Source organism: Sturnira hondurensis, unplaced genomic scaffold (genome assembly GCF_014824575.4).
Source record: "Sturnira hondurensis isolate 20B ecotype Veracruz unplaced genomic scaffold, ASM1482457v3 Scaffold0022201, whole genome shotgun sequence".
NCBI lineage: Eukaryota > Metazoa > Chordata > Mammalia > Chiroptera > Phyllostomidae > Sturnira > Sturnira hondurensis.
The window spans coordinates 4,119,529-4,140,826 of record NW_028094832.1 but is presented as its reverse complement, the minus strand read 5'-3'; the positions used below and the strand labels follow the sequence as shown (position 1 = coordinate 4,140,826).

At 39.8% G+C, this 21,298-nt stretch overlaps 1 protein-coding gene across 7 annotated transcripts in view; it reads left to right on the top strand.

Moving 5' to 3' along the window:
- The window catches only part of UTRN (utrophin), a 451,811-nt gene that overhangs the window by 71,658 nt on the left and 358,855 nt on the right, over positions 1-21,298 (top strand). For all 7 annotated transcript variants that reach the window (XM_037034777.1, XM_037034776.1, XM_037034775.1 and 4 more), the window contains one exon: positions 17,681-17,742. In XM_037034777.1, coding sequence (XP_036890672.1) covers positions 17,681-17,742 — 62 coding nt within the window. The remainder of the gene's footprint in view (positions 1-17,680; positions 17,743-21,298) is intronic.

The window sequence follows — 21,298 nt, the reverse complement described above, 5'->3', positions numbered from 1 at the left end:
AGTGACATGAGAGAGTGCCAGGGGGAAAGCAATGCCTTTGACAAAATCTCAGAAGCAAGCCCTGCAGCATCACTTCCACCAGATTCTGGGTGCTAGAACCGAGCGGCCAAATCTAGCGTACGTTACCGCAGAAGGGAATTAACTCCACTTCTTGAGTGGTGGGATACCAAATAATTGTGAACACATGTAAAAAGCATTGCACATAATTTGGTGATTTAGCGGAGAGGTTTGGTTTGGAAGGACAACACTGGACGTGTGCACCTACATGGCATTTAGAAGTAGGAGAGTGGATTCGAGACTACTTAGTGAGAGCAGATATGCTGAGATGAGCTTCGGGGCTGCTCTTGTAGAAAACCCGGCTGTGGAGCACCTGCTGTGGAGTAGAGGGGAAGGAGGGAAGCGAATCCGGGAAGATGAGGCAAGGGTGTTTTGGGAGGGGGGGAGTGGTCTGCTACCGAGGTGTCGGTTTGACCTCTGCTTGTAATAGTTTGTCCTTTAAATGAATCAATAAATGAGTAAATAAATGAGTCATAGGTGCATATAAAATTTTAACTCTAAGTGTATTTATTACAGAAGTACTTATAAAGTTAAAAACAGAAAACAGCATTAAGATGTGCAATAACAAGGTGGTAACGGTATATAAATTGTTGAGTGTTCAGTCAGTGGAATACCTCTGGATCTTAAAAAATGGCATTATAGGAGAATATGTACTGTAATGGGAACATACTCCTAATAGGTTTTAGGTAAAGTCTGTAAAATGCCATGTATTTTCTTTTTCATTCCATTTTTGTAAAAAAACCCAAACAAATGAAAAAACAAAACAAAACCAAAACAACAAACAGGCTAAAATGTCTAGAAGGATGGACACAAACATTAATAGTAATTATCTGTGAGTGGAGAGAAAATGGCTAATTTAAATTTTCTTGCTTTTGCTTGTCTAAATCTTTCTTAACACTTGTGCGCTGATTTTGTGATAAATGTTTTCAGATGTCTTTCTACAGCAAAGCAAATTGTTAAAATAATGCATATACGCTGATATGTAAAAAATGACTGGGGAAAACTGTAGCACCAAACTTTGCTCTGAACTTCCTGACAGGCAAGACAAAGCGGTGCAGCGCGAAGCTGAAATAGCACCGTGCCTAGGAGAAAGCAGAGCTCTGATTTATCACGACAGCCTGTCTTTCTCCTGGTCCTGAAGTGAGAGGAACCAATGCACATTGCCCTCTAAAGCAATTTCACATACACTACAGAGGTGCTCTTAAATCTTAGTGAAAGCAGAGAGCATACTTTGAAACACAGATTCTGTGAAGGCAGTGGTGCGTGAGGGGGGCGGTTCCTGTGTGTGGCTTAGGTGTGGAAGCTTCCTAATGACTTGGCACAACAAAGTGGTGTCTTGAGAATATGCGCACTCAGTGCAGAGTCCCCCCCTATCTCTGCATGACGGGGCACCCCCTTGCCTCCCTAAGCATGGTTGGCCTCAAGGACTCTGCATTTTGAGGGAATTCAATAGGGAATTCTGATGTTTAACCCTCTCGGGGAATTTGTGCAGGATGGTCTTCTTGATGACTGACAGTCACTTGTGATTGACCACTATGCTCTTCTTACAACATACTTTTGATTATATTATCTTTTATTCTTACATACAGCCATTTAGTTGTTGCATTTTTCTCCTCGATGTGCTTAGGAGGAAAACCAGAGAGGGTGAATGAGTCAAGGCCTAAAATTATCAAGAAGCAGTTCAACACAGTGGCTAGGAGCACAGGTACTGCCTTGTCAGGCTGTTGGGGTTCAGTGAGAAAACATGTGCCCAGTGGGTACTCCTGGGCCTGGCCCTCGGTGAGCCTTTAATACACGTTGGTGTTATTAAGAGAAGCTTTGTTGGCTGTGGAGATTCTGAGAGCATCCTCCAAGCCTTCAGCTTACTCCTTCCATCATCTCTGTTTGCTGTTACCTCTCAGAGAGGGGAGATGGCATTTCAGTCTTACCTATATCCCTTCACAGAGATTGACTGTCTAACTCCGTCTACTAGACCAGACATATTCCTGAATTTCTTCCTTCAGACTTATCTCAATGGTGACAGGCTAAGACTGAGTTTCTTACAAGCAAGAGAAACCCTACTACTCTGGCTTAATTAAGAAAAATTCATTTTTTTTCCCGGTAACCTTTAGTCTGGAGGTAGGCAATGCAGCTCTGGTTACCTGCTCAGGGAAACTGGCTGCTTCTGGCTTCCTGGGGAAAAGTGGGAGGCCAGGGACAAAATGTTTATGCCAGGTGAATCTGTTAATTTTTTTTGCTAAGGAAATAATAGATTGCTTGGAAGTTCCACTCAACACCCTTTGCATGCTATTGGCCCACTGAGCCATATGGTTATCCCCATTTTCAAGGGGATGTGAATATTATAACTGGCCACTTTGCTTCAAGGAAAATGAGATTAGACTAAGTAAGAAAAAAGGGGATGAGGGTGACTGTGTAGGTGACCAGCAGTATCTACCACAGTGAGTTTGAACAGATATTTCCGCCTTGAGTGAGAGGTCTAGAGATATACTCATAATGAAAACCATTCTGATTCCAGAATTCAGAATACCTGTATCTGTATTCCTAAAGAATGATATGTTGAAAATAAGAGTTAAAAAAAAAATGAATTTGGCACCTAGTGAAATTTCCCCTTTTGACTTGCTGGGATATGTATGAACGGAGGCACATGAAATACCTCTTCTTTGAAAATCAAGTTGAAATGGAAGCAAAAAGCATTTATTGCACGTGCTCTTTTTTCCTTTTTGTTTTTTTGTGGTGAGTTACATCATAAAATTTACTCTGGGGTAACCATTTTGAAGTGAACAGTTCAGTGGTAGTTAGTAAGTTTGCACTGCTGTGCGATCATCACCATCATCCATCTCTTTAACTCTTCTCGTCTTTCAAAATGCAAACTCCATCCCTATTAAACAACAACTCCCAGCTCTGCTCCCTGCCTGAACTGGGCCGACCACTGTTGTAGTTTCTATCTCTATCAATTGGACTGCTGTAGGTACCTCATATAAATGGAACCATACGGTATTTGTCTTTTTTGGTGTCTGGCTGATTTCACTTAGCAAAATGTCCTTAAGGTTCGTCCATGTTGTAGCATATGTCAGAATTTTCTCCATTTTTAAAAGCTGGGTATAACTCATTGTATGTGGATACCTTTTGTTCATTCCCCCATCTGGACCCTTGGGTTCCTTCCACCTTTTAGCTCTTGTGAATAGTGCTGCTTTGAACAGGGGTGTGCAGATGTTTCTTCAATATCTTGCTTTCAATTCCTTTGAAATTGAAATTCCTTCTATATGTTATTGCATGTGATTTTCTTTTCTCTTTTTAAATTAATTTAATTGCGTTTTTCCCCATTACCATTTAATCTGCTTAAAACCTCCCACCCAGCAATCACCACTGTATTGTCCATGTCCATGAGTCTTTTCTCCTTTTTGCTCAATCCCTCCACCTGCCTAACCTTCCCACCCCTTAGCTGTCAGCCTGCTCTCTGTAAGTCCGTCTCTATTTTGCTTGTTAGTTCAGTTTGTTCATTAGATTCCACATGTGAGTGAAATTCATATGGTATTTGTTTTTCTCTGATTAGCTTATTTCACTTAGCATAACGTTCTCTAGGTCCATCCATACTGTCACAAAGGATAAAATTTTCTTCTTTTTTTGTGGCTGAGTAGTGTTCCACTGTTTAAATCCCCCTGGTTGTTGTATCCACTCATCTACTAATGGACACTTGGGCGGCTTCCATATCTTGGTGATTGTAACACTGCAGTGAACATAGGGGTGCTTATGTTCTTTCAAATCGGTGTTTTGGGTTCCTTCGGGTATACTCCCAGAAGTGGGATCATGGGATCAAAATGCAGATCCATTTTTAATTTTTTGAGTTATCTCCAAAGTGCTTTCCCCAGTGTCTGCACCAATATACGTTCCCACCAACAGTGCAAAAGTGTCCCCCTTTCTCCACATCCTCGCCAGCACTTGATTTGTTTGTTGATTTATTGATGATGGCCATTCTTACAGGTGGGAGGTGATACCTCATTGTGGTTTTAATTTGCATTTCTCTGGTGATTGGTGATATTGAGCATCTTTTCATATGTTTGTTGGCCATCTGTATGTCCTCTTTGGAGGACATTTTGGAGTATATATCAGGTCCTTTGTCCACTTTTTAATTGGGTTATTGGGTTTTTTTGTTTTGAATTTATTAAGTTCTTTATACATTTTGCATATTAACCCCTTATCAGATGTATCGGCGAATATGTTCTCCCACACTGTGGGCTCTCTTTTTACTTTGTTGGTGTTTTCCTTTGCTGTTCAAAATTTTTTTAGTTTGATGTAGTACCATTTGATTGTTTTTTCTTTTATTTTCCTTGCCTAGGGAGATAGATGTGATAAAATATTGGCTATGAGCAGTGTCTGAAGTTTTGCTGCCTGTGTTTTCCTCTGTGATTTTTATGGATTCGGGTCTAACATTTAGGTCTTTAATCTATTTTGAATATATTCTTGTGTGTGGTGTAAGAAGGTGGTCTAGTTTAATTTTTCTGCACGTATCTGTTCAGTTTTCCCGACACCATTTATTGAGAAGACTATCTTTAGCCCACTGTATGTGGTCCGTCTGTCAAATATTGATTGACTGTAAAGTAGTGGGTTTATTTCTGGGCTTCCTGTTCTGTTCCATTGATCTATGTCTGTTTTTATGCCAGTACCATGCTGTTTTGATTACCATGGCCTTATAGTTTAGTTTAATATTAGGTAGCATGATTCCTTCCACTTTATTCTTCTTTCTCAGGATCACTGTTGCTATGTGGGGCCTTTTGTGGTTCCATATAAATTTTTAAAATATTTTTCTATTTCTGTGAAATACATCATTGAAATCTTGTTACAAATTGTGTTGAATCTATAGATTGCTTTGGGTAGTATGAACATTATAGTATCATGGATAGGATAGCTATTCCTATCCATGAACATGCTATGTGCTTCCACTGATTTGTATCTTCTTCAATTTCTTACTTCACTTCATTGTCTTATAATTTTCCAAGTACAGGTTTTCTCATCAGGGATATTGGCCTGTAATTTTCTTTCTTTATAGTGTCTTTATCTGGTTTTGAAATTAGGATAATACTGGTTTTATAAAATGAATTTGGGAGGCTTCTGTCCTCTTGAATTTTTTGAAATAGTTTGAGAAGGAGGAGTGTTAATCTTCTCGGAATGTTTGGTAAAACTCACCTGTGAAGCCATCTGGTCCAGGGTTTTTGTTTGTTGCAAGTTTTTGATGACTGCTTCAGTTTCATTGGGTGTTATCTGTCTGTTCAGATTCTCTTATTCTTCCTGATTTAGTTTTTGGAGACTGTATATTTCTGTGAATGTATCCATTTCATCTAGGTTCTCCAGTTTGTCAGCATATAATTCATAATATTTTCTTACAATCCTTTGCATTTCTTTGGTATCAGTTGTTATTGCTCCTCATTTCTGATTTTATTTATTTGGGTCCTCTCTCTTTTTTCCTTGATGAGTTTGGTTAAAGGTTTGTCAGTCTTGTTTATCTTTCCAGAGAACCAGCTCTTGGATTCATTGATCATTTGTATCAATTTTTTAGATTCTATTTCATCTCTTATCTTTATTATTTTCCTCTACTCACTTTGGGCTTTATTTGTTGTTCTTTTAAAAGTTCCTTTAAGTGTAAAGTTAGATTGTTTATTTTAGCTTTTTCTTGTTTTTTTCAAGAGAGACCTGTGATGCTATGAATTTTCCTCTTAGGATTGCTTTCCCAGTGCCCCACAGATTTTAGGTTGTTGTAGCTTCATCTTTATTTGGTTCAAGATATCTTTTGATTTCTTCCAATGAGATTTTGATATTATTGTTTACCCATTCATTGTTTAATGACAGGTTATTTAGCTTCCATGTCTTTGCCTGTTTTTCAGTGTTACTCTTATGATTGATTTCTAGTTTCATGGCATTGTGGTAAAAAAAGGTGCTTGATATGATTTCAGTCTTCTCAAAATTTTTGAGACTTTTTTGTGTCCCATCATGTGGTCAATCCTAGAAAATGTTCCATGTGTACTTGAAAAGTATATATATTCTGCTGCTGTGGGGTGAAATGCTCCATTTGCTCTTGTGTGTCGTTCAAGGCCACTGTCTCCTTATTCATTTTCTGTCAGGAAGATCTATCCATTGAAGTCAATGGGGTGTTAAAATCCCCGGCTATGACTGTATTTCTGTTGATCTCTCCTTTAATGTCCATCAGGGTTTGCTTTACATATTCAGATGCCCCTATATTGGGTGCATACATGTTTACTAGGGTTATATCCTCTTGTTGGATGTTCCCTTTATCATTCTGTAGTGTCCTTCTTTGTCTCTTACGATTGCCTTGCTGTTAAAATCTGTTTTGTCAGTTGTAAGTGTTGCTACCCTAGCTTTTTCCCCCTTTCCATTTGCATGAAATATCTTTTTCCATTCCTTTACTTTTAGTCTGTGTGTAGCTTTCAATCTGAGGTTCTGGTGCTATAGGTGGGGTTTACACCCCACACTTCTCAGGGGGAACCTCCCAGCCACTGAAATATCCTGGGACTTCAGCCGCTGCTCATAGGAGCCCAGCCAGCCCTCTTGTGCCTCCTCTGCACTCCCTACCAGTCTCATGGTGGTGAAGTGGTTTCCTCTGTCTGCCCTTGGGTACAGGAGGTGTTCAGTTGGTTATTCATGGTGGATTTTTGTTTAATTTAGTCATACCTCCAGCTTGGTCCTGGGAAGAAGTTATTGTTGCTTCCACCTATTCTGCCCTCTCGGGCCTCCTGGCTTTCAGTTTACATACTTTTAAGCAAAGAATGCTGTGCTTCGTGAGCCAGTTTCTTAACTGTGAGGTCCATGGGAAGAAACCTTTACCCCTGAGTTTTCAAGGGGAAACATAATGTTCCTTCCTGGCTTGTTTTTCATGCTTATTATAAATATTTACCTTGGGTGCAAAGGATTCCATTGTAATGGACTTGAAATTTTGAAAATTCAATTATTAAAATGACTTTCTTTCTCTTTTTAAAATTATCTTACATCTTTCTTTTAACTTGTCATCACTCAACGATGGAAAACTATAGAGAAAAAATTTAAAAGGCGCTTCTAAAATAATCTATTTCTCATATTTTAAAAATTATATTTGTAGTGGTGGTATTTCATTAAATTATAAGAACAAAGAACAGACACTTCTTGTTTTTCTTCCAGGTTTTGTGTTTATTTTCTTAAAGTGAGTAAAATATTAGGCCCTTGAGAAAGTCCAGGTAGCTTGGTGTGGCCTGTCAGTAACATTTGATTTTGCATTGATCTTCTATTGTTGTTTTTCTATCTTAATAACTGATCAGTACCAGGATAATTTTACTTAGGATTGATTGAATTTATTGCAAAAGGTGTATTTTAAATGATGCACCTTCCCCATCAGCAGTGTTTCTTAGTGAGTAGACCAGAAGGTGGGAAGAGACGGACTCCCTTAAGTCCCGTTATTTTTCATCTGGTTCATTATCTCTTCAGACTAATGTGGGAAACTCGTTGGAAAGTCGGATACAGGTAAAAGCAATTTAACCTGGAGCGTTTCATGTTTAGAAGTGTGTGACCCAACAACTGGTTGGGGAACATGGCTTCTGCTGAACTACTGTCACCCTTCCTGTGGGGTTTGGCTCCGTGACAGAGCCCTTCTTGTGTGGTATCCCAGCCCCCCCCCCCCCCNCCCCCCCCCCCCCCCCCCCCCGCCGGTCCTTCCCACCTGCAAGTGATGACGAAATGCAAAAGCTCCTCTCAGTCTTCCCACCCCCTCCAAAGCAGGCACACGTCAAGGTGGAGAAAAATACGCCTTTTGCAGAATGGATGCTTTAAGGAAAAAAATGATACCGAAGGATTATGTATTTATTATAAACAATTGCATGTATAGGTAATGAAAATAGAAGATAAGAATCTTCTCTGGGTCTTCTTGGAAGTAAACAGTATTAATATTTTGCTCTTGTTTCTCTAGTCATATATGTACACATGGTATAGATACACACTGTATACTCGGTAATGAGCAGCATTCTTATTCCTTAATGTCTTGAGAAAATCCTTCTATGTCTTCCTTGTAATATCTGTCTAATGGTTGTATTTATGCATGAAAATACATGTTTAAACAGTCCTCATGGATGGACATTTTGATTGCTTACAGTTTTTTTTTTTCCAATTGTGAAGAGTACTTTGAAGACATCCTCTTAAATATATCTAAATATTTGTATTTCTCATTATTTTCTTAAGATAGATTTTCAAAATTTATCATCAATGGTTAAATAATTTAAAAATATTTTTATTTAACATATTGACTTAATAAGAAAAGAGACTGCAAAATACCAATAGTTTTCACAATATTGAGTATGTGTTGAAATGCTAACATTTTGAATATATTGGTTAAGTAATATTATTAAAATTAGTTATGCCCCTTTTTAATGTAGCTACTAGAAATTTGACAGTTATGTATATGTCTCATATTATATTTCTATGGTCAATCCTGTTTTAGAGAGGGGTTTTAGTTAAATGATTTAGTCAGCATTGGTAACTAGAGTCCTCTTAGCCAATGCCTAAACACAGGGCCTCAAGAAACCCAGCCCCCCAGTCTCCTTAGGTCTTTACTCTGTGTAATCAGTGGTGGGGCATGTCTATAAAATATATTGGCCAATTCACATTCACTGAATAACACTAAATTCACCAGCGGGAGAATGTTTCTAACCTTTTAATTATGCCAGTTCTCAAGCCACAGTAAAAGCACATTTCTCACACTCACTAAGTTAATTAGCAAGGTCTCTGGTGTTAATGGTGGCCGATGCCTTTGTAGTGGCCATCTCTGGAGTTCAGCCTCTTTATTAAATGATAGCTCACCTTCTCCGCAGGGTTTTCCTGGGCAGGGATGGCTGTGAGCCCCTAGGGTGGTTTGCAAGCTGGAATATGCATGTTGCCCTATGGCCAGCTTTTCCAGTGGTTAAGGGACCTGAGGAGGCATCTTAGGTACCTGCTTTCTCCTTTCCAAGCTTTCCTTTCAGGGTTCCTCCTCCACTTTACAAAAGAAAGAAAGGGCCACCCCTACTCTGACCCTCCCAAACCTCACTGCATTACAGTTCTGGGAGGCACCAAAAGAGGGGACAATTTAAGAATGCAAAACAAAGGACACCCCTTAAGACTTATTAAAATAGTCTGTGCCTTATTACATCTAGGATAAGGCTTTGTGCCGGCTGCACGTATTCATCCATTTGTCCATCTGCCCGTCAGTCCATCCTAGAATGAGGATTCTGAAGTGAGCTGTTGCCCTGGAGATACACATGGATATGGTTTTTAAATAAAAAACTAAAATCAGATTTCCCTTGTCAGAAATTAAGTCTGATTTAGCTGATTCATTTGACAGTGAGGACTAGTTTTGCCGATTAGTTAATGGAGAAGACATTTCCAATTCATTGGAGAACTGAGTTTGCAGCTCCTTCTCAACATAGTGAAAATTATACTGTTTTACCTTTTTAAATTTACCATAAATATTAGTTGTCAACTTAAAAATGTACATGGGAATTCTTTGAGAGGATTGGGAACAGAATATGTTTGAAGCTTCTGACTTTAATGTAAATATAACATTACCCTTTCTATGGTGAAATCTCTTAAAGTCTATCCAGACATTATATGGGAAGTTTCAAGACAAGAAAAAAAAGATGCAAAAGGCATTTGAGAAAAGAAATAGAGAAAGAGACTCCAATGGTGCTTGCATTGCTGTCGGGTGACAAGGATTGGTGCAGCCAGGCGGGCTTTATGGCTGAGGATCCCAAATGGTGACCTAGACCATGACAGGTCTAGGTCATGACAGGTCCAGGGAAGGATGTTGAAAATGACTATTGAGGGAGGCAGGAGGGAGGGGGGTCTGGAGGTTCAAAAAAGTGAGGCAGGTGGAAGAAGGAAATGCCTACTGAACACAAAGCGGAGAGGAAGAGGCAGAGAGTCCCAGGCTCCAAGGAGTCTGCAGATGCTGGGGCGCAGTCAGGATGGCTGGTAGCTCTGTTTGCGGGATGTTCCTTCTGCCCTTTGAGGTTGTCTAGACTCTTGCGAGGGTCTCATCTTGATGAGCTGGAAATACTTTTTCTTTGATCCTTGAGTTCCTTGGGGTCACATTGCTTTTGGGGCTTAGCTGACCTGAAAGACATCCCTTGTGGTCCCTCGTGGCTATGTGGATTGTTCTCTGGGTCTCCCTCTGTCTCCAGGTGTTTCTATGGGTCCTGACCCACAGAGAACCAAACTGAGGTAGTCCTCAGGGGGAGGCCAAACTGTATCGGCACACTTCAATTCACTGGAGTGGCCGGCTTCGGAAGGTGATTCCTGGTGTCTACAGTGCTCATTCATTCAGTGTATACGTTCAGTCTCTCTCTATTTTTATCTGAGTGTGATGACCCAAAGGGATTATAAAAGCCACAGAGTATGCAGTTGAAGGTTTTCTGCATCAGCTCTGTAGACAATAATACACTCTGGCATGGGAGCACAGCGAGCTATTTGGGCAGTGAACCAGTTTTCTTTGAGTTTTGGTATTTTTTACAAGACTCTGAGAATTACTATTTCTTGGATAGTTTTGTTGTTTTATCATATGAATTTATGAGGAATATAAAAAGACTAAAGAATCTCTTAGACTCCTCATAATATGGGGAAAAATAAGGCAAACTCCCCCCAAAACACCCCTGTGAATGTTTAGCAGTCTGGAAAGAGCATGTTTTTTTCTTATATTGAGAAGTAGAACTTGTCATGAGAAAGTCTAAGAGTCAGATCACTGCGATGTTTATTTATATTAAAAAATTGTTTCTCATCCCCATGACAAGTAATTTGCATGAGTTTTCATACACCGAGAGATACATGTTTATGACAGTCACTCGTTTTTGAGATTTCTATAGACAGTTTGTGAAACTGTAGATCTTTATTTAATAGGAATAAAGTGAGGAATGAGATTTCACAGAAGTGTTATTTAATAAGTCTAACTTTTGTCAATTACTAAAAAAAAGTTTCCTATTGGCTTTTCATGACAGTGACTCATTGTCCTTATGACTCATTCAGTTCCTCCTAAAAAACCTCTCATTGTTCTGTGACATTTCAACTGATTTTAATAAAACTCTTTTGCTCCAGGACAGAAGTCCAGAGTGAAGTATTTGTATGTGAAGTTTACAAGTTATGGGGGAAAGAAATCGAGTCCTTGTTCTTTTACATTTGCAACACATACACTGTGGTTAATAATTAAGATGTTAAGAGTTTTTCCAAAAGATATTTAGAGAGGTTTTATACAATCCCAGGTGCCTATAAATCTTGTAGCTATTCTTCAGGTCAAGTTTAGCAGCTCTAGAAAGTGAAAGTCAGAACACATCTCCTCTTGTATTCCTATGCATTGTTTAAAAAATTGAGGAGCTCATCAAGAAGAAAATAGGTAAGAAGTAAGTAAACTTTAAAATTAGAACATGGCCAGGGATTAATGGATATATACAATTCTGAAAGCAGTTCTCTGGGGAGTAGGTTAATCATTTCACAACATTGTGTAGATTAATTGCAAAAACGCTGTATCTGAACTCCAGCTCCTTTGAGGTATTGTGCTGTTGAACTTGTCTTCTGGATATCTCAGAGTTTGGGGGGTTTTGCTTGGTTGTTTTTGAATTTTCAAAACTCAGTTTATGGTCAGCAGCATCAGGGATAAGGGAAGTGGAAATTTAAACCACAACATATTATTTTAACCTAATAGGATGGCTAGAATAATAAAAAAGGAAAAGAAATGTTAGTGAGGATGTGGAGAAATTGCAACTCGGGTGCCTCGCTGGTGGGAGGGTAGAGTGGTGCAGCAACTGTGGGAAACAGTGTGGGAGCCCCCCCCCGCTGCAAATCGGACAGAATTGCCACGTGACCCAACAGTTCCATCCAAGGTGTAGTGCACGCAAAGGGACTGAAAGCAGAGACTCGAACGGTTACATTCTTGTGTGCCAGTTTGCATTGCGGCATTATTCACCATAGCCAGAAGGTAGACACACCCACGGGTCCACCGGCAGATGAATGGATAAATACATGTGGCATCTATTTACAATGAACTATTTATCCAGCCATAAAAAGAAATGGAATTCTGATACATGTTACAGTATGTACAAACTTTGAACATATTATGCTGACTGAAATAAGCCAGACACAGGAAGAGAGATATCATATGATTCCACTTAAATGAGGTGTCTAGATGAGGTCAATGCATAGAAATGGAAAGATTAGAGGTTAGCGGGGCTGAGGGAGGGGGAAATGGGGAGTAACTGTTCAATGGTGATAGAGTTTCTGTTTGGGTGGACGAAAAAGTCTTGGGAACAGAGTGACAATGGTGGCACGACCCTGTAAATGTAATTAATGCCACTGAATTTCACGCTTTAATATGATTATAATGGCAAATTTTATGTAATATATATTTTACCACAATTAAAAAAATTATAATGTAATATGCTAAAAACCATTGAAGTGCAAATTAAAAATGGCTGACTTGTATGATATGTGAATTATATCTGAATAAAGATGTTTAAAAATAAAAGCAGCTTGGGGAGCTAGAGGAGTATTAGATAAGAAGCCACGGATCCTGACTTGACTTATGGCACTAACTGTGTGCTGCTGGTCCTTCTGACATTTCCGGTCTCAGGTTGACCACGTGCCTCTTTACTTGCCTTTCTGCCCTTATACACTGTGATTCCGTGCTAATCAGGCAGCTTACGTAGGTTCTCATTTGGAATGTTTCCTCCAATGCTGAGAATGAGAGACATTCTCTAATCTAGTCAAGGTGGGGCTGCGGACTTTCTGGAACCCAGGGGTTCCATAGTCAGTGAACTCGGGATCAGCGTGGATGGGTCGTGCTAGCAGAGCAAGGGTTTGCTTAAACAGGGTGATTTTCAAGGAATCTGTATTCTCTTACGAGAACATTCTTGTGGGCAGGCATTCTTCACTTCGTACTCCTGATCCTTTTGGGGGCTGTCAGCTCTTTTCAGGATTGAAAACTTTCTGAAGATTGGATTAGTTTAGAATTCTTGTCCTGACATCATTTTATGTTACAGCCCTCTGTGTTTCCTCACAGGTGCAAAATTAGGCTCTTTTTTGTTGGGGGGGGGGCAGGTGTTTAGTCTGAACCCGGAATGGAGAGAGCATTATGTGATTGTCCTAGTCTCTCTGGGATGCCCTTGCTCCCTCCTTGGCATACCAGGCTTCCGCTCTCCTTCAGGGTACAGGACTGTAAATGCCCTTTTTGTTTTCCTCGTGGAACTTGATTTGACCTTCTCTTGCTTGGATGTGCATTGAACGCAGGCTCAGGAATAGGTCAGCCCTGGTTCGGTTTGCGACCTTGCTACTACTTGCTGTGTGGGTAACCTGGGCAATTCATGTAACTTTTGTCCTTGGGTATCAGCTTTTCATTTGAGAAGCAGGGTGGTTTTCCCCTGCCTCCTCACTCCATCCATCTCCACTTCTCCCCAAGAGATCGTCAGTTTGACTTTTTGCTTTTTACGGAGTGAAGCAAAAGTGTATTTTAAATGCAGTTTTTAGCTTATTACCTTCAAATTGTAAGTGCAATAAACTTACAAAAATATCATTTGAAATGTCATCTCAATTTCTTATGCCCTTAGGTAGTTTGACCATTTTTGAAAAGCACGTTTTGAATGTTAAGTGTTTCCTCCAGATCCTCTGAGGATGTCAGATTTGAAACAAATGTGGGAGTTCAGGCGCTCTGCTTGTGAACAGTCTCTTCTGGTCTCTGTTTCTTTGTCTACACATTTACCGTGTTTTACAGATTATTGCGTAATGTTTGTCTCCGTATAACATTGTAATACGTATTGTTTGAATAAATGAATTGTTTTTTTTCAGAGACAAATTATGTGTGTCAAAGCAGGAGAGGAGAAAGACACGTCTAGGCCTTAGCAGTGGGTTTATTTGGGGTTGACTCACACACCACACCCAGAGAAAGAAGTGGAAGAAGTGGGAGTACGGTCTGAAATGCTTTCCTTTGTCCCCAGATCATCACCTTTTGCTAATGAGAAAGGGGCTTTCTAGGTCGTGTTAAGTTGTGTGACAGAGGCTTCCATTAAGTCAATCCAAGTTTGAGATTGCCCCACAGGACATTTCTTTTTGGGACTAAATTCTAAGGACTTCTTTTCTGAATTGTTGCATGTTAAGCACCTCAGGTTATTGCCAGCCGATTGGACAGCCCTCAGGTGCTTTGAGAAGTGTTCTGGGGCTCATTGGTCTCTGTACTCCTCGAGTTTTAATGGGGGGTAGGTGTTCCAGAGACGTGGGCATTTCCATCGGGGATACAACTAACTGCTCCACCCCATTTCCAGTTTGAAGTTTAAATTGAGATATTTGTTGCGGAGTTCTGCTAAAGGAATTTCTGAAATGCACTTGAACTGGTGAGATGAAATAAAATCCAAACTCCTCTCTTTGAAGATTTATCAGGCGGTTTTGTTGATGTTTCTTGCTTCATTTCTCTTACCCATCACAGAAATAAAATTCCTGGCTAGGCAGCAGCCCAGGCCCCCGGATCTGTGTGAGCATGTCAAAAGCATTTTAAGAAGAGCAAAATATTTAGAGGAAGAATTTGGAAAATCAGCCTTAAGGGATTTAACACATTTTTCTGCTCCTAATTCAGTCTCGTGTTTGTCCCCTAATGGAGAAAGGTCGTTAATGGGTAAGATTTACTAGGTTGAGAAAGGCTTTCAGAAACTAAATGTTTTTCTAAAGTCTAACTCTAAACAAAACACTTGTTTGGAAACCTGAAGGAATATATTTAGGCTGTAAATTATGTAAGTTAACTAATTGGCTTGATAATGGAGAGTTAAATGCATTTGAGACTTGAAGTTCTGTGTAAATTGCTAGGAGGACAAAGTGATGACCAGAGTAGCGTGACTTAGATGTTGAGATGTCCTGCTACACCTTTGCCAGCACGTTTCCACCTGCCTGACACAGGGGCCTGGGACAAGGTCATGACTGTGGTGTGGTGGGCAGTTCTATACTAGTAACTATTCCAAATTTGTTACCTTTTTAATCTCATACTTGGAAAGCCGCAGGCCAATTCCTGTACTTTTACTGAGTTCCTGTCTGGCAGAAAATGAGAGGCGTGTGTGTGTGTGTGTCTGTGTCTGAAAAAAGGGGCATGGAAACTCAAGTCTTATTGAAATATGAACTCTTTTCTTCTTGAATCATGCCAAGGAAATGAATACAAAAGAGTTTTTATGAATTTTGGAGTAGTTTCAAAATATTTGGGTTTGATTATTTATCTTTTACAAGCCAATACTTTATTTTATATCAGTTACTTACACTCGTATTCAGATTTTGATTTGACCCGAAGATCAAATACTGTTATAGAAACATTAGCTTATTAGTTTTTATAAACATCTCTGTATGGTGGGAGTCTTTTTAAAACTTGATTTTATTCTATATGTGATAAAATGGAAAGGTCTTATTTATCTCTTGATAAGGTGACAGGTACTTCATTCCATTCTATACCTATTGAGGACCCTATATATACAATTAGATAATTGTATATTAGATAATTTAATGTTTTTGAAAATAAGGCTAACTACCTAGGAAAGTGGTTAAGAAAAAAATGAAATGTACTAACATTTCTCCCTTAAAGTTTCCCCAATTTTTATGGTCAAACATGCTTAAGTTGCATGAATGGTATGAAGTGAACACAATTTAATACTTATGACATATATATTTCTTCAGAGCATTATGGAATAGATATGGCGATATTTACAAAGATAAGTCTTTTTAAGATAGTAGGGCAAAGAATTGGATTTCCCAGATATTCAGGTGGTATTTTAATATGGCGTCCATGTTGGCAGAGCTGGCAGAGCGCCCTCTGCAGGTTAGTATGTCTGACTGCTGTGTATTGTGTCTAGTCTGAGCCCTGTCCCTTGTGGGTGTGGTGTTCAAGGCTAGGACATTGAGAGTGTGTAAGAAAATCCTCTCAGCCAATAAGTGGCTTAGTTGAGCCTTGATCAGATGGCAGAAAGCCTGAAATCGGGACTGATGCTGACTGCAGGGTCCTTTCTGGAAGGAAGGCTCCTCTTGGCACATTTAACATCAAGCAGTTTCTTAGAGAGCAGTTTTGTTTTAATCCAGTTGTCCCCTCTGTGTTTCGGAGTCAGTCTCCAATTACCTTTATGGATCTGTGGAAGTGCACTCTTTTCTGTAGCTGCTGCTGTGTTTGTTCCAGGAATGACCTTTTAAATTACAAGCTCTCCTTCCAGAAGAGAGTAAGGACCAAAGATACCACAGACTTGGGAAGTGTCGTGGGTGAGCTAATTACGCTGCCAGGGGTGAGTGAGGAGGTCTGGTGAGAGGCGGCCCCGTCTGACTGATGTGTAGTGGGCAGAGCACCCTGGCACCTCCTCTGGTTATTTTGCTGTTACCATGCAGGGGGCAGCCTGGTGGTGTGGACAGTCGTGGAACAAGCAGTGTTGTGTACCCAGAATCATAATTTTCTGCACTGTTCCAAGTGCTCCTTAGGCAGCTTTCAGAACTCCTTACAGACTGTTAACAGGCTGCTTGTAGGACTTAAGCAACAATGACTCTTGCTGGTTGTGTTAGAGAATTGGTGAGCAATTGAAGAGGATGTGATTAGAAGTAACGGAAAGGGTAAACTGGAGGCTTATCTGACTTGCTCACACACATTGTATAGTAACAACAATAGCAAGAATAAGAAAGGACTGAATGGCAGCTCTTTGCCAAGTGTTTTCCCCTTATATTCACTGATCTTCACAGTGCCCTTATGAGCTGGGTGCTGTTTATTGGCATTTTACAGATGAGAACTTGGAGGCAGGGAACCCTTATGAGTTACTCAAGGCCACAGGCTAGTAGATTTGGGTGTGGTCTATTTGGTGAGAAAGCCTTTTGATCTCTTTGTTATAACACGCAGCTTCCTTATAGCCAAGTAGATGACTCTGCCCATCTTCAAGAAGTTCGGTTGCTGTAGTTTTTTTAAAACCAATTTTCATTTTTAGTGCCCTGAAAAATGAATTTATAGTCATTTAAAAACTGGTTGATTTCTCTACTTGTAAAATATCTGGATCATTTTTTATGGAACTGGACCATTAAAACCTTGCCATGTCATTTTTACTACAGGAAAACAGGGTGTGGAATTGACAATAAACTTTATGCTGTACTTATACTAAACCTTATACTAGTTTTTGTTCTGCAAGATATAGGACTCATATGAAAAGGAGGGAAATCATGAATTTTTCAGTTTTTATAGGGTATCTTTCATTTTTGTTTGTAACAGGTTCACATTTTTATCATGCTGAAATTTTACTTAAAACAAAATGCCCATCTGTATTGCCTGTAATAGTTTGAAAGCAAGATCCTGATTCTATCAGTGTAGATTTAATGGCTGGTGGCACCATACCAATGCTGAGGGTGGAGAGCCAGCCAGCTCCCTGAGGCCCCCTCTGCTGCAGGCATTGGCTGGCTCCGAAAGTGCTGGAGTCGGCAGCCGTCACAGTCTTCACCAGCTGGGCATGGTTGTGCCTCGTGAAGTTCGCTGATACGACTCTTTAGAACTCCCTGGGATAGTGATGATCTGGTTTAGCGCCCTTATAAACGTGTAGTATCTCACACTTTTCCCTTCTCTCTCCTTTTCTTCCCACAGATGAACACAATGATGTGCAGAAGAAAACCTTTACCAAATGGATAAATGCTCGCTTTTCAAAGGTAACCAAGACTTTCAAAAACTTTCTGACGATTCAAATGCTTCATTCCAACTTACGGAGTTTGGTTGGAAGTACAGTGAATTTTCCCCATGAAATCTGATCTAATAAAAATGTACAGATACTTTTATTTTTTCTTTATTCTCTTTTAAAATAGGCTTAAATGGAAATTCTGGTGTCCATAGTTAGGGTATAAACAGCTCTTTATTTGTACCAGGTAGTCGTTGGATATCAAGCCAACAGTTTGCCACTTTGGACTCAGTGAATCCCGGGTACATTTAGGAAAGGAAAGTGACTCTGGGGAAATTTTGTATTGACTTAGCTAAAATGATTGCTTTATTTGGCCTGGTTAAAATCAAATCATTATCATTCAGGCAGCCATTCTGTCCCGTGTGGAAAAGGTGAGGGACTTCAGTGCTCATGACTGTGGCTGACGATGTTTATTTGCCATATTGCTCCCTGGTAAACTTCCTTATTTCTGTCCCCAAAGACCTGTCCTTTCCCAGTGTCTCTTACCCCTTGGATTATAATTAAGGTTTTGACGGATATTTTTCTCAGGAGCAGAGTAAGCTGAGGAGAGGACTTGGCAATGCTCCTTTCAGACTTGCCCGAGAAGAGTTACTACTGGTTGTTGAATGGCTTCCCTCATGTGATCCAGGGGGGACTGGAATTTTGTCTTTTAAATCTGGGATGGGAGGAAACCTTTCAGGTTAATGGCTTATAGACGAAAAAGAAATGTGTCTCAGAGACATACCATGATGGTATTTTAAAACACCATGAAAGGTATTTTAATTGAGTTATTTTTCAAAAATTCCTGCTTCAGAAGGTTGCAAAGGTCAGGAAAGTAAACATGGGCATGTCTTTGGAGCAAAATGAGAATGTTTTAGGATTGCTTTGAGTAGTGGTGTAGTTTAAAAATTGCTCCACACCCCAGCATTTACAGTCGATTATTTGATTGCAGTGTATTTTTAGGTTTTGCCAGTTTTTGTTGAGGGATATTTAATTCTGCCTCTGAGAATGTGAGGAATGTGAAAATGTCTGACTTTGACGAGAAGGTCAAGAGTGTAGAAGTGTCTGCATAATTGGTGGTTTTCTGTGTAGGATTATTCCAGAGCACACGTAGGTTTTTTTTTTATTATTGGTAAATTTTAATTTTTGCTGTAGAGGCACAGGTAACATCTGGGTGATTTGGATTTCCAGAACAGATTATTTTATGAAGTTGATATTTAAAACTTTATCATCTGTATGTTATTTTGTAATATTAAATCAGGGGTTTCAGTCCCACGTAAATTTTTTGCCCTAGGAGGCTTGTAATTATTGTCAATATAGTAAAAGTTACAGTTATGTAAACTGACACAGAAGCTAAAATCCTGTTTTATTTGGAGAAACAGTATCAAAAGTAGAGCTGACCCTGGAAGTGTTTCCTTATAGATTATTTCTAGTAAGAAATCAGAGTAAAAAAGGGAATTTGGATGTATCTGGAACACATTTATCATAGAAATTATGACTATTTGGGTATAAAGATGTGGAGGACTCGTGGTAGTAACACTAAATTTTATCTATACATACATCTATCTATACATCTATATCTATATATCTTATCTATATCTGTGACTATATTATCTATGTCTAATCTATATCTCACCCACATCTATATCATCTATATCTGTATTATCTACATCTATATCAATATCATCTGTACCCACATCTCTCTGTTTCTGTCTCTGGCTCGTTGTGTTATCCTGGCTCTCAAGTCCGTAAGTCAGACTTCTTCTGCACTGGGATCAGGAAAGGATAGACTGGGAGATTTCCATAGACTCCTCACACAGCTTAAGTGCTGCTGAGACGGTGTGAGGTTGTATCTGAGCCTGGCCTCACTGGCTAATGGAGAGGCTAGCCCCAGGGGACAAAACCCTGTTGAAGGGTATGCGTTCATCATATGTTATTCCTATTTTATCCATGGCTCTGGTATATCACAGTGGACTTTAAAATAGAACTATTAATCAAGTCTGCTGCTTTCCTGTGGTGTGGGTCCCTCTAGAGAAGTAGGACCCCATGTGGTGAGAAATCCGAGAGACTCTGACATCTTCTGCCATTTAGGTATTTGCTTTAAATTTCTTCTTCGGACATTCAAACTTCGTGGTCCCCTCCCCAGCCAAAGTCTTGAACACCAAGGCTTGTTGATCCAGTGCCATTTAACATTGTCCTTTTCTCTCCATCTTCACTGACACCTTCTTTTGCCGGGTGACTATTAGCTGGATTAGGAAAAGTTGTGGAAGGCTTTAAGACAAGCAGAAAAGATCAGTGGGAACCCTGCCAGCTCATCTGTCTGGGTTTTCTGCCTTCCACTGTCTTTGAGCCAGGAACAACAGATAAGAATGCAAATGAGACTTATTGAAAAAAGCATGAAGTAGCTTGGAATGTAATCGATTATTGCCCCTTGAATAGGCCTGATTTTCCATCTATTATACATTTATTTCAGCTTTTCTTTGTATAAACATATGGCTTTGTGAATTTTCCTTGGGACCAGTTTTAACACCTTCCTGGTTCCCTCATTAATGAATGAGTTGAAGTCGTTGACACATGTTAATATTACATTTGTACGAGATCCACAACTCTACCTTAAAAAATTATTCCTGAACACATGGACCTCGTAATAATTTGCCATCTGGTTCTCCTTTCCATGCTTCACCTTATCCATCCTCTTCCTTCCACTTTCTACAGAGTAGTTGAAGTGACCCTAAAGTGTAAGCCTAAATACCTGTTTCTTTTCAGCAAAATCTTTCAATGGCTGTGCACTGTTAGTACTTGGCTTTTTAGGCCCTAAATAGCAACCCCTCCAATTTACTCCTAATTTCATTTTACTTTACTCTTGCCCCCTAATTATGCTCTTACATAGCCTGAGTCTCCTCGGACACAGGCCTTCCCGTGGCATTTACACAAACGCCTTCCTCCATCATTTGCCGGCCAACCAGCTGCCGCTCTTCCTCGGCTGAGCTAAAGTGCCACTTGCTCATGGGCACAGGTTTCCGAACTCCCAGAGTAGGGTAGGTATGCTCTGTACTCTTGAAGTGTTATCCTTTGGAGCACTTATCATCATTGCGATATAAATAATTGTACCTGCAAGTATTTGTCTCTCCCGTCCTGGATCAGGTGGTGTGTTCCATGGGAGTAGGGTTGTCTCTTTGGTTCTTCCCTGTGGCAACCCTGGCGTTTAGCCAGCACCCAGTGGGCATTTACAGTCTTAAGTAAACGAATGCCAGTGGCTGAGACATACATTTAAGTGCTTAATACTGTATATCCATAAGCCAGTTAGAGGTGGTTGATTGGAAGGAGGTGGGAGTGTGGAAATGAGAGCAAAATGGCATAAAAACTGTGTTATTTCATGGCTATGAATACATCAGGGCTGTTGCAGCACTGATTCTCAAAACCAAACAAATCCGGCCACGCAAAGTATTCATATTTACCTGGTTTCCTGGAGCTGGGCTGCAAAGATTATTAAATCACTATTTGGATTTAGTATGCATATTAAACCCTCGTTTACTGGGCAGGATTCTCCA